This window comes from Lactuca saligna, chromosome 1 (assembly GCF_052625555.1).
Source record: "Lactuca saligna cultivar CGN05327 chromosome 1, ASM5262555v1, whole genome shotgun sequence".
Lineage (NCBI taxonomy): Eukaryota > Viridiplantae > Streptophyta > Magnoliopsida > Asterales > Asteraceae > Lactuca > Lactuca saligna.
The window spans coordinates 27,972,307-27,986,159 of NC_136417.1; the positions used below are offsets into that span (position 1 = coordinate 27,972,307).

At 32.8% G+C, this 13,853-nt stretch overlaps 1 protein-coding gene across 1 annotated transcript; it reads left to right on the plus strand.

The window, feature by feature from the left end:
• Nucleotides 1-8,780: 8,780 nt before the first annotated feature.
• Nucleotides 8,781-11,307, plus strand: LOC145030034 (caffeoylshikimate esterase-like). The gene is made up of 2 exons (XM_078978474.1): nucleotides 8,781-9,620; nucleotides 10,729-11,307. Exons 1-2 carry the CDS (start codon nucleotides 8,796-8,798, stop codon nucleotides 11,176-11,178), a joined length of 1,275 nt encoding a protein of 424 aa, XP_078834600.1. The 5' UTR covers nucleotides 8,781-8,795; the 3' UTR covers nucleotides 11,179-11,307.
• Nucleotides 11,308-13,853: the final 2,546 nt, after the last annotated feature.

Here is a 13,853-nt window from a genome sequence, read left to right on the forward strand (position 1 = left end):
CGTGCACATCATCGTGTTTTATTTTATGATTTTGGGAAAACTCTGATATTAAACATGTTTTGAAAACTATTTTGTAAGCAATGATGATGTATGGGTTATTTTAAAAAGTTTAAAATTTTCATGAATTTTATGGACGTTACACAAGGCGTTGATCACCCAACGAGTCGCAGGAGCCCTAACTATCCATGAATCCAATAGAAATGTCAAATCCGGACAAGTTGGAGGAACCAAAGGAGATAGTACTCAAGGTTGTAACGGAGGTCAGCCAAGGGGTTGTACTTATAAGGAATTCATGAATTGCAACCCCAAACCCTTCTACGGAAATACAGGAGTAGTAGGACTGAATCATTGGATCGAGAAGATGGAGTCAGTATTTGAGATCAACTTTTGTGTTGAAAATTTTAAAGTTAATTTTGTTGCTTGTACCTTAAAGGATACAACATTGTCATGGTGGAATAGCCATTCCAAAACCAAGGGTATTAGCACAACGAATGCCATATCCTAGAATAATCTAAAGCAACTAATGATTTATTAGTACTACCCTATAGAGGAGATGCAAACACTGGAGCAAGAGCTCTGGAATCTTACCATGCAAGATGAAAACATTGCAACTTATACCAACTGTTTCAATAATCTTGCTATTGTCTGCCCCAACATTGTCACTCTGAAGCACAAAAGGTAAAAAGGTACATATGGGGATTAGTTTAACCTATTCAAAGGTTGGTCATTGTATCCAGACCAACTACGTATGATAATTCCAAGTGGTTGACCTTTAACCTCATCGGTCGGGAAACCGGCCAGGGCACTATGGTCCTGAAAGTTAACCTTCCAAAGTCTAGAAACAACAAGAGGAAGTTTGATGGTGACTCATAGCAACTAATAAGGAGAAAACAAAACTTAGGGAAAGTTTACCTAATAACCATCCCATCACCCACTCCACTAAGATAGTATGTTGGAGATATTCCTTTATGTATGGAGTGCAACTATCACCATGAAGGTGCATGCAGAGAGCTAATCTTTAACAACTGTAGTAGGAAGGGCCACGCCGATAAGTCCTATAGGATCCCGACCCACGCCACAAACCCGAGAATTAGAAATCGTAACTGTTATAAATGTAGAGAAGATGACCACTTCAAAAGAAATTACCCTAGATTGGCAGATCAAAGAGGTAACACTCGAGGAAGAGCATTTTTCATTGGCATGAGAGACGCTACCCAAGATCCACTCCTAGAAATTGGTACCTCCTCATCAAATAACTTGCGTACAAACAAAAATGAGGATATAATTTTGTGAACACTAGATTTGAACACTCGTTAGAACACAAAACTAGTAAAAGCTAAGAAACATATGTTATTAATTATTAGGAGGATATATAGGTTACATGATTCTAAAATTAAATAGTTTTAGAAAATATGATTTAGCTCTATTACGCAACTCTTGTCCTAGTCTAACCGTAGTAGGGAGAAATCATGCGGTCGAAAATCTGCTTAATTTTAGTAACATGTAATAGTATTCGCCAAATTATCAAATAACATTAAGTAGAACACTCGGAATCCCTTGAGAATTCTAAAGCGAATGGTTTTGAAAACCCTTCAAAATGTCATAGGGATTCTATATCTATCGAGTTTATGTTTCAGTAAGTACTTAATTGATGTCACTATTACTCTATGATCCAGTAAGTACTTGACTGATGTCAGAATCACTCTATGTTCTAGTAAATACTTGACTGATGTCACTATCACACTATGTTCCAATAAGTACTTGACTGATGTCATTACCACTTTATGTTAGGGATGAGATTTAGAACCGGAAAACTGGATCGGAACCGGAATCGGACCGAAACCAGAACCGTTAGAACCGGAATATATAGAACCGGTTCCGGTTCCGGGTTTAAAAAGTGGCTTTATCCGGGTAATCTGGGTTTGGGTCCATTGGGTCCGGGCAAATCGGGTCTAAAAACCGGAACCGGTGTTCGGAACCGGAACCACTTTTAGGACCGGAACCGGTTTTTGTGAAACATTTAAAAAATGCATATCTCATTCGTTTCAACTCCGATTGACATGCGGTTTTTTCCAACATGTAGTTTAGAGTTTGTACATGACTTTAGACTATAAATTTGTCATTTTTAGTTTTATATTCATTGACTTACAGTCCCCCAAAGTCGAGATATCAAAGCTGGAAGTTTTTAGTTTTTTGGTTTTTTTGTATTCAATGAAAGTTTTAAAACATGCATATTTAATTCGTTTGAAGTCGGATTGCATGTGGTTTTTTCCAACTTGTACTTTACATTTTGTACATGAATTTAGACTATAATTTTGTCATTTTTGGTTTAACATTCAATGATTTACAGTCCTCTGAAGTCGGGATATCAAAACTGAAAATTTTCAATTTTTCAGCTATTTGTTTTTGTACTTTGTATTATGTGAAAATGTTAACACATGCATATCTCATTCATTTAAAGTCGGGTTGACATGTGTTTTTTCTAGATTGTATTTTAGAGTTTGTACATGATTTTAAACTATAATTTTGTTAATTTTGGTTTCACATTCAATAAGTTACAGTCCCCCAAATTCGGGATATCAATATGAAAATTTTCAAAGTTCAACCCACTAAGTACTAAGTAATTACAAAAAAAATTCTGGGTTTTTCAGGTTTTCCGGTTCTAAACCCACTTTATCCGGTTCCAACCTACCCACTTTGTTATTTCCGGGTTTTTTGGTACTAGACCCACTTTACCCGGAACCATACCCGAAACCGAACCGGAACCGGTTCCTATATACCGGTACGATTTCCGGTTCTACAAAATCCCGTTAACCGGTTCCGGGTTTTTCGGGTCCGGATCCATCCGGACCAGATTTGGACCCACTTTCATCCCTACTTTGTGTTCCAATAAGTACTTGACTGATGTCACTACCACTATGTATCATAAAGTACTTGTTTGAGGGAACTATCACTATGTAACCAAAATCGGTTCCAAACGTCATTTTAGAGGAGAACCCTAGGGAGTCGATTTACACTCTACAAAACTAAACTATAAGGATAAGCATAGTACTTAGTTGTTACTCTGCCCGAATTATCCTGAAAAAAAAACTATGTGTGTGTGTGTCTATATATATATATATATATATATATATATATATATATATATATATATATATATATATATATATTGATGGGTTTTATACAAACAATCATATGTGTGCATGCAACCCTAGAGTTGGATCTATGTTATCACTATTAGTTATACAACATTATAAACTCATAAGGAAACCTAATATGCTTCTAGCAATTTCGAAAAATCACAAGGAATGATGAAATACATACCTCTTGTTGTTATGTTGTAATAACAACTTGTTTCTTGAATCTTCTTGTCTTTGAAAGCAAGTACCACAAGTGTAGTACCTCTAATGGCTCACGAACACCTAGAGCAAATTGAGAGGAAAGAGAGAGAGATAGAGAGAGAGAGAGAGGAGGTATGAAAGCAAGTACCACAAGTGTAGTACCTCTAATGGCTCACGAACCCCTTTTGCTTAAATTTGTTTGATTATATGATACATGTTACCCTATGGTAATATCATAAACCATCAGATCATGACTGTTGATTTTATTCATCCAGTGGTCCAGACCTGTGCATTCTTGCACACAATAGTTAGTAAAAACAATATATATATATATATATATATATATATATATATATATATATATATATATATATAGGAAGTACAAGTCAAGGCAATCCCGAAATATAAAATTTATAAAAAATCTGACCTCGTATAAATTAGTTATGAACTTTATAAAATATAAAGTCAGCCGCGCACAAAAAGTTACAACGTCAAAAAGCTAAAAAAAGTATGATCGACTTATAGCTAAAGTCACCAAAAGGAGAATCGTGGTACTCCTCGAGATAAGAACTATGAGAAAAATAATGTTAAAATCGGAGTCCATACGAGAGATATATGATATTCGCAAAATCATTAAAATGTATAAAAATAAAGGCTAAAAATAAAGTCATAATTAGCCAATGCAACCTAATGCAAATTTTAATTACTCGTCGATAGCTACGCGTGGATATAAAGAACGTGGAAAACGGAACTTGTATGAAGTAGTTACGGAATTTACAAAATCCACGTTTTGCATGGCATGCAGTACACGTTGGGTGCACGACATGTGTTTCTAGAAGGCGACACGTGGACCGCCAGGAAAGTGACACGTGGCACCCTAGACACCATCCAAATCCACACCGCGCACTCCCATTTTCACAGGGCGCACTCCGAAAATTTTGCATACAACCCCCCCCCCCCCCCCCCGCGCGCGCGCGCGCGCGTCGCCGCCACTTTCACACAACGTTCTTCCTCTCTTTCTCTCATTTATATCTTCGAAAATCTCTATAAAACCCTTGGGAATTTCTATATTTATATATTTTAGCTATTACTAAGCTATACTTTCGAGTCCAGTCGATCCCAAGCCCCCGACGCCACCAACCGCAGTCCTAGAGTCTAGTAAAGCACGCTTCAAGGGTGAGTTCACGATCCTATTTTCCAAACCTTTTCGTTAGGAATACATGTTAAAATACAAATATTTCATAATTATTACTAATTGTATAATATTAGTTAGATAATTATGCTCATAACATTAGGATGATATTGTGTCATGTAGATACTCTATCCAACTTTTAGAGATACCATCATGCTTAGTTGTTATGTTGACTCACATTGATAGAATAACATCATACATAGTCATTAATGTGACCAACTCTCTAGGAAAACATTATACTTAAGTTGTTTCTCTGGTCAAATCTCTAGGGTAACTTAGTAACTAGCCATTATTCTAGCCAAATCTCTTGGATAACATTATACCTTGTCGTTATTCAGCCAATTTCTCATAGATAATATTTACACTACTTCGTCGTTATGTTTGACTCAGACGGATAATAGTAATATATTATGTCGTCGATCACTACACTCAACTCAAAAGGATAATAGTAGTATATTATTTCGTCACTACACTCAACTCAAACGGATAATAGTGGTATATTATGTCGTCACAACACTCAACTCAAACGGATAATAGTAATATACTATGTCATCACTACGCTCAACTCAAATGAATAATAGTAGTATATTATGTCGTAACTACGCTCAACTCAAATGGATAATAGTTGTATATTATGTCGTCACTATAATCAACTCAAACGGATAACAGTAGTATATTATGTTGTCATTACGTTCGATTCAAACTGATAATAGTAGTATATTATGTCATCACTACGCTAAACTCAAACAGATAATAGTGGTATATTATGTCGTCACTACGCTCAACTCAAACGGATAATAGTAGTATATTATGTCGTTATTACGCTCGATTCTAACTGATAATAGTGGTATATTATATCGTCACTATACCCGACTCCAAACGGATAACTGTAGTATGTTATGTTGTCACTCAAATCGAATAATGGTTATATCACCACTCTTGCCAGTTGGCTCTACTAAGATTATCTATCTAAATAAAATTATATTAATTATAATTATACAATAAAACATTGAGATTCTAATTACGTCATAAGTACACAGTTATGTAGGTGAAGGTTGGACTGTATCCAACTAACCTACATTAAGTTCAATCTCACTTAGCCTGCTTTTAAAAGCACTTATTTCCTTAAAAATAATCCTAAGAAATGGATAAACTAATAGTATATAAGATGAATAAGAATTTTAGAAGCCCTAGTAACGTAAAATACTATTTTCAAAGCAAAGAATCAAAATACTTTTACAAAAACTTGACAAAGTGATGTACAAAAAGTATTTTCAAAGTACGATATACAAAACTTATAAATTAACCAACATTATGTTAACCTTTCAAAACCACATGTATTCGTAGTAAACGGTGAGATGGAATATTACACTCTCAAAAGTAGCGATTGACCGATGAAGCTACCGAAGACTTAGTAATGTTATAGTTATGCCTAACTACTAAGACACATTTTGTATTAGAATTTTTAGTATTTTAGAAACGAATTATGATGTAATATTTTCCGCCGTCATCCGAAGGTGTGACTGGTGGCAAATCGGACAACTTGTCGTGTTTTTGTCTAACACAACACGACACGATGTCGTTTTTTTTAACTAACACGAAACGAACCAATTAAAAAACGAAAACACGATACGACACGATAAAGATAACATAAAATCACGAAAACTTTATTTAATTAACACTTAATCATATATAACACGACAAATGTTAAATCATGTTTGTACAACTTGTCGTGTTTTTATCTAACACAACACGACACGTTGCCGTTTTTTTAACTAACACGAAACGAACCAATTAAAAAACGAAAAACACGATACGACACGATAAAGATAACATAAAATCACAAAAACTTTATTTAATTAATACTTAATCATATATAATACGACAAATGTTAAATCATGTTAATTTCATGTCAAATTTTGAACACAAATACGATACGCCATCGTGTTTTTTATATTTGATACGTACATGGATTATATTTTCAATTTCGTTTGTGATTATAATTTTTTTTTATCGTGTCGTCAATTGATGCCTCTAACTTAAACTAAAGTTGGAAAAAAATTCAAAGATTTAAATTACATAATTATTCTTTCATTGATTCCATAGCAACCAAAATATTAAAAAAAGTACAAAGTGGTAATTGAGTTTGAAAAATTTTTAAAAACGAATAAACTTTAAAAAATTGTTGGAGAAATATAAAATTGTTTTTAAAGACAACTTTTTACTACCTTCAAAAAAGAGTTTTTAAAATATTTGTAAGTTTGTTCACCTAAAATGTCTATAAACTTGTTCCATCATTTAAAAAAAAAAAAAAAATTATCAATTTATAATTTTTTGCTACAATAGCATAAGGTAATCCATTTTTTTAGAAACTCATTTTATTATCGTTATAAATTAATAAACACTTTTATCTAAAAATGTTTAATGTTTTAAATCCAAACAACCCCTTAACCCTTTATTTTTTCCTTCATACCCCAATGTGCCATCATTTTTTAAATATTTATTAAACTTCAAAACTACTCATTTGATGTTGATGTCTTGTTGTTAAGTGGAGTGATCCAACGAATTGTTACTGAAGTTCGAAGGCTCTTGTAATGATGAAGTGAATTGACTATTTCTAAAGCTTTTAAATTAATAATTGGTTTGCATTTTTGGTAAAAAAAATAATGGAGGTATTTAAAGATTCACATGTTGTTGAAAGAATATATAAGCAACTATTGCACAAAACTAGCAACTCAAAACATAAAGGATGGTATTGGATTCTTTGGTTGTTGTTTCACCATATTTATGAGTTCAGACTTTCACAGAAAGATTTTTGCTTTAGAAAATGTTATGTGAGATACTAAGACAGATCCTTCAGTTTTATGTTCTTCAATGCCCTCTTGATACCATATTTCCTTCAATATATTCTTCTAAATCATTTTGTACAATGTATGTTTACATAATTTTATTGTTTTATAAATTAGTGTGATTTTCTTGAGGTTTGGACTAGCAAATCCTTAAATACTAAGATATAGACTGAGAAATCCTTATATGTAAAAATGGAGTATGGGAAATCCTTAGATACAAAACTTAAGACCGATAAAGAAGGAAAAACTAAAAAAAGCTGAAAAGAAGGTCCAATAAACAAATATTGGGATGGAAAACAAACATCTTAAAAGCTACACTAAAATCCTCTATCACGAAATCATTCAGGGAGGAGGTTTGCTTTATTTTCTCTGATGGTGGATATCTTTTGTTATATGATATGAGCATTTAGCTAGCTTATTGACTACAACATTTGACACTACTATGCTTATCTCAAAAGTCTAATTTAGCAACACACTTTGATACGATGTATGTATTTATTTAGCTCCATTATCACCTTTAGCTATTATTGTGGGTCTTTTTAGCACAAATTTATATATATATATATATATATATATATATATATATATATATATATATATATATATATATATATATATATATATATATATATATATATATATAATGGGTACATGGTAGTGTCATAATAGTCCAACCATATGCCCATTTTAGATATAAAAATTAATCCTAGTTTACCCATCAAGATGGGAAATCCCTGACTTGTTGGATAGGGTACCCATGGGTACTCGAACTTGTGGATCAACTTTTTGTTTCTAATTTTTGTTTTCTTATTATATTTAACTATTAAAGTTATATTATTTTACATAACTTATTTTTCATTTCGATCTCTTATATAATTGTATACATAAAGTTGTGTACAAAGTTATAAACGAAATATGAACTCTGGATTTTATAGTATTTATTTTAGTTTTTATGTATTGTCATATATTTAATTTAATTTATTAAGTATTATTACTTTTAAAAATATTATATATATTATTATATATATGTTTAAAATATAACACACTTGATGAATGAGTTTTATAAAAGATTTCAATTAATTGAATTAAATTAGTTAATTGTTTTTTTTTATGAAAACGATCAATAATTAAATGATATTTAAATTAACAAAATCTATTTAACAAAATTAACAAGAATATGATATAGGAAAAGAAAAAAAGTTATACATAAAAAAGTGGAGATGGTCGAACAATTAAGAAAGAAACGTCAAAATCGTCCAAAATACAGAGATTCCGGTCCAACGTCCGGTTGGGGGTTGGTAGTATTCAACTATTCAATATTCATACGCCAGCCTTTCATAAATTGTTTCACCATTTCATCACGTCCCTTTATTTTCTCACTTTCGTAATCGGAGACGAGTCACAACTTCCACGATGGCTCAACAACTACTCTGGACCCCACATAAATCATTCTTCAACGCAATGCTTTCATCAGGAACACCCCATCCGTTCGTGGTAGACCCGCGTAGTAGGTTTACCAACCCCCTTCACCGGTCCAATGATTCGCACCCCCACCTAAATAACTCCATCAACCCGGTTCACTTTTCCAATTCTCCATCGACTTACATAAACAGCTCCGCTTGTTTATCTGCGTGCTCAGTTGTCCAAAAGGGGAAAGAAGTCCAACGACCACAACAACCGTCGTCGTCAACCATGCCGCCACCGCCGAATCTTTCTCCATTCCCACCGGCGACAACTTTCTTCTGGGGAGAAACACCTGAGGAAGAATTCTACAAATCGCAAGGAGTACGTAACTCAAAATCCTACTTCGAAACACCAAACGGGAAACTATTTACTCAATCATGGCTTCCATTGGACGAAGATCAACCGGTGAAGGCCGCCGTGTTCATGACTCACGGTTATGGATCCGACACCAGCTGGTGCTTTCAGAAGATCTGTATTGAGTACGCCAAGTGGGGATACGCTGTTTTCGCCGCCGATCTCCTTGGCCATGGTCGATCGGAGGGACTCCATGGATACCTCGGCGATATGGACAAGGTTGCTGCGGCGTCGTTATCATACTTTCTCAGTGTTCGCCGTAGCGAAACCTACTGTAAACTTCCGGCATTCCTGTTCGGGGAATCAATGGGCGGCATGATCACCATGCTTATGTACTTCCAATCAGAACCTGACACGTGGACCGGTTTGATCTTCTCAGCGCCTCTCTTTGTCATTCCGGAAAACATGATTCCATCCAAGGTAATGCACTACCACATTCATCGTCTTAATTTCAATTTCGATTGCTTCAAATGCACATGGAAAATGATGATGAACAAACTGGTTGAAGGCACAAACTGCATATTTTTATGATCCATTAGTAGAAAAGGTTGCCTATGAAGTAATTTTCATTCGTATTCTAATTATATAATTATTTCTTTCCACGCTAAATTGAAGTTTTTTAAAAACACTAATATACCACACCAAAAAAATAAGTTATTAAAGAAATTGGCATATAACATATTGATACTTTTATTAAGAGAAAATAATTGTTAGAATATTATAATAACAAGAACAATACATTTAAACAATATATTTCGCATTTGATTAATGATTATACTACCCTAAAGCATTTAAATCTGATTATTTAATAAAAAATTATGATATTATCATTTAAGATGAAGACTAACCTCATTACTAGGAACTAGGAAGTCTTACGAAAGAGAGTTGCACCTAACCCACTTACACGCTCATGGCACCTAGTCGTCTATTCCACTTAAAAAAGAGTCCAGCCATTAATGACCAATGTAACGTGATGTATATTTTATATGTAAATCTAAGCAAGAGTCGACTTCAAGTTCATCACGTTTACACTAATTTCATTTTCTGGGTCAACATAATATAATAAAACATGTGATATTTGATTTTTCTAAAATTTATTGCTGTTCAAATTTCAAAACACTAGATAAATGGGCCTAACAACTCATCGACCCATGCATAAGGCATACCGTGTGGGATGTCCGGTCTGCTCCATGGTCCATAGTATGCAAACAAATCACCCCAAAGGCCTAAAGAATGCACAAATAATGATTATATAAATTTGTTAAATATGTATTCAAGTCATATTTTTTCCCTTTAAATGTTTATATAAATAAATAAATTTTAAAACATATGCAAAAGAATGGCATACATGAGGTACGTGAATTAAAGTAAATTTGCAAATAAATTGATTTTTTTTACTGTTTACATTAAGTAAAAAAAAAAAAAAAAAAACATTTACCATATTAACTAAGTTCATCTTGTTAATTTTTTAAAGCATATAATTTGTGTCATGACTGTTAAATCTAAATATGTTTTTAATGAATTGAAGCTACATTTAACAATGTACGGGTTACTATTCGGGTTTGCGGATACATGGGCTGCCATGCCAGATAACAAGATGGTGGGAAAGGCAATCAGAGATCCCGAAAAGCTAAAAATAATAGCTGTAAATCCGAAACGGTATGCAGGGAGGCCAAGAGTAGGTACAATGAGAGAAGTTGTGAGGGTAACAAATTACATACAAAACAACTTCCACAAGGTCACAACTCCTTTTTTGACATTACATGGGACCGCAGATGGGGTCACATGCCCCACCGGGTCCCAGATGTTGTACGAGAAGGCAGCGAGTGAGGACAAGGCTTTAAAGATGTACGAGGGTATGTACCATTCGTTGATACAGGGGGAACCTGATGATGCTGCTAATCTTGTGTTAGCTGATATGAAAGCATGGATTGATGAGAAAGCCGAAAAATATGGCCATAAGAGTAATGGTAACTAATTGGAAGTAAAATAATGTTATCACGAATTGTGACTAACTAGAAGTAAAAAAAAAAAAAAAATTATCACATTGTATCGTGGAAACTAAACATTTGATATATAAACTCTTTGTTACCTTTTTATTTATGCATTTTTTTTGTGTGTGTGATACATGAATTTAGTTTTGAAAAGATTCAAAACACTCAAACATAATTTAAAAAACTCGAATTGTTTGAAAGATTTAATCATAATTATACTCGATAAAACGAGTTTGTTTTGAGTAAATTATACATCAAAACTTGAAGATAAGTAAATACATATAAACATTTTATTAGGACTTGAAAAAACCCAAAAGCAATTCAAAATAAATTTCTTTTAGAAAAATCTTCTTGTTGTGTATTTCAAGCTTGTATTTATACTCAAACTCAATAGTGTTTGACTCGATGCATAATTTTGATTTGATTTGATTTTTTTTTTGCATTGGTGTCAAATGGTCAAATTGCATACAAATTGTAACAACTTTGATCAATATTTACATAACGTACATTAAGCGTTGTTATCTTAGGTGATGTAATAATTTTATGCTAGATAAATGGACCAAATTTTCAAAATCTTTTATTTAAGAATTATCATTTTTTTTTTCTGAAAGCCTGTTGAAAGTTTGATCAAATAGGTGGGCTAAAATTAAAATTGATGTATTGATAATGATTTTAACTGAAGTGCTTTTACTATTTTTATGCAACTTATTTTTATTAAATCTTTCGGTTTGAGATAAAGCAACCTGAATAAAGAAAATAGTTTTTTCCTTTTTCTCTAGCTTCCATATGAGAGGTGACAAGAATCACCAATTATCTTCGATCTTGTAAATTAGAATTGTTAATTTATGTCCTCTAAAACAGATATAATATGAAGTACGAATGTGACTCATGCTTTTGTTTTAAAACTAATTTATGAGGAAGATGTTAGATTCTCACATGTGATGAGGGGCGATTTGGGAAAAGAAATGTGGGTTTCAGAATCTCGAGGAGTATATTCAGGGGTAAGTAGACAGTAGTCGTGGATGAAGCTATACCGTTCCATTACCATATCCCCATGCCCATCATCCAAATATCCAATCTTTCTCCACCAAAATAATGAAATATCAATCCATATAATCGAAATAATTAAAACAAAAGACTGTTAAAATTATGAAAATAAAGAATTGGAATATCGGATATATAACATCGGTTTGGTCTCAAAACCGTAATCTAACTTTTACTTATTTATTTAAGTTTATATCTAGCGAACTTAATTTATCAAATAAAATATAATAAATTTTAGAAAAACTCAATATATTTTCATGAAAATTTTAAAATAACAACATTACTTTTAGTATGTTCAAATCTTATATTTTTGAAATTTTCTAATTTAAAACTTTGAGATCGAAAAACCTTAGATAGACAAAAATCCATTATATTAGACAATTTTTAAAAAAATAAAAGTTTTAATGTACCAAAAATAATAATAAATATGATTTTTTTTATGTTTGGATGAAAATAGATTGAGTTTTTATGATGTTAGAAAACCTTAAATAAGACTTTCATAAAATATATGAGTTTGAATGTACTAAAATAAATATTGTTTTAAAAAAAATAGATGAAGATATGTTGGTTTTTTTTGAGCTCATCCCCTCTCCTAAGGTTTTGAGCCTATTTAACCGGCACAAACTCCTAGGGTTTCGTCACCCTCCAAAAGTTCATTGTGAAACCATAGTCTCTATTGTTTTGAGCTTATCCCTTCTCCTAAAATCCATTTTTGATGTTGTTTTTGTGTTCTTGAGTAAAGGAAATAATAAAGATTGGTCATAGGAGCATAACACTTGAAGTAGTTAGTCTTCTCTACTATTTTGGACCTTTGTAGGTTTTAAAGATTTAAGATTTATCTTATTTCATCTATAGATCTAGGAATTTGTTGTGTTTTTTGGTTCATTTTAGCATGTTTTGGTCCATTTAGGTTTGTTTCATGTGGTTTGAAGAACTCCAAAGCTCATGGATGATGTTTGGGTCCAAATCTGATCATTTGATAGAGTAAAGAGTGCATGTAAAAGCTCTCTTTCCTCCATGCATGAAGATGAGTGCATTTTGGACGCTTTATTACTAGATCTTGCTTGTTTGGACCATCCAAATGGATAAAGTTGGAAACTTTATCCATTAATACGCTAAGAATATTCAAATATGAGAATTAAGGCTTCTGACTTAATATGTTAAGTCATTTATAAGGTGAATTTGGCCAAGGACACGTGACAGCCCTAGTAAACCGACTGTTTTGTCTTCTTTTGAGCGTAGGGAGCCCTTGACCCAACATGTTGACTTTTGGTCAAACTTTTTGGGGTTGAGTTATAGATCGAGTATGGACCTCAATTTAGTTTCTAGGTGGTTTATGATAGTTGTTTATCTTTATGAGACTGTGAGATTGCGGTTGTTTGCATCATGTGAATTTTCTCTTTATACTGTATGTGACATTATATGTTCAGTGTGATTAGTTGTATGGGTATTGATAAAGTATGGTTATGTGTTAGGTTGATTATTCTATTTTTTGGTTATACATTGATTTTATGGAATGATGGCTATGTATCTACATGCCCGGTAGAATGGAAGTTGGAAGTACAACAAGTATTGGGGATGACGGTTATGTGCTTATAGACCTAATGAGGTGTTA

Excerpts from the sequence above, each read along its gene's own strand:
- LOC145030034 (XM_078978474.1), top strand. The coding sequence starts at position 8,796 with ATGGCTCAACAACTACTCTGGACCCCACATAAATCATTCTTCAACGCA. Across the intron at positions 9,621-10,728 it reads AAAACATGATTCCATCCAAG|CTACATTTAACAATGTACGG; the intron begins GTAATGCACTAC and ends AATGAATTGAAG.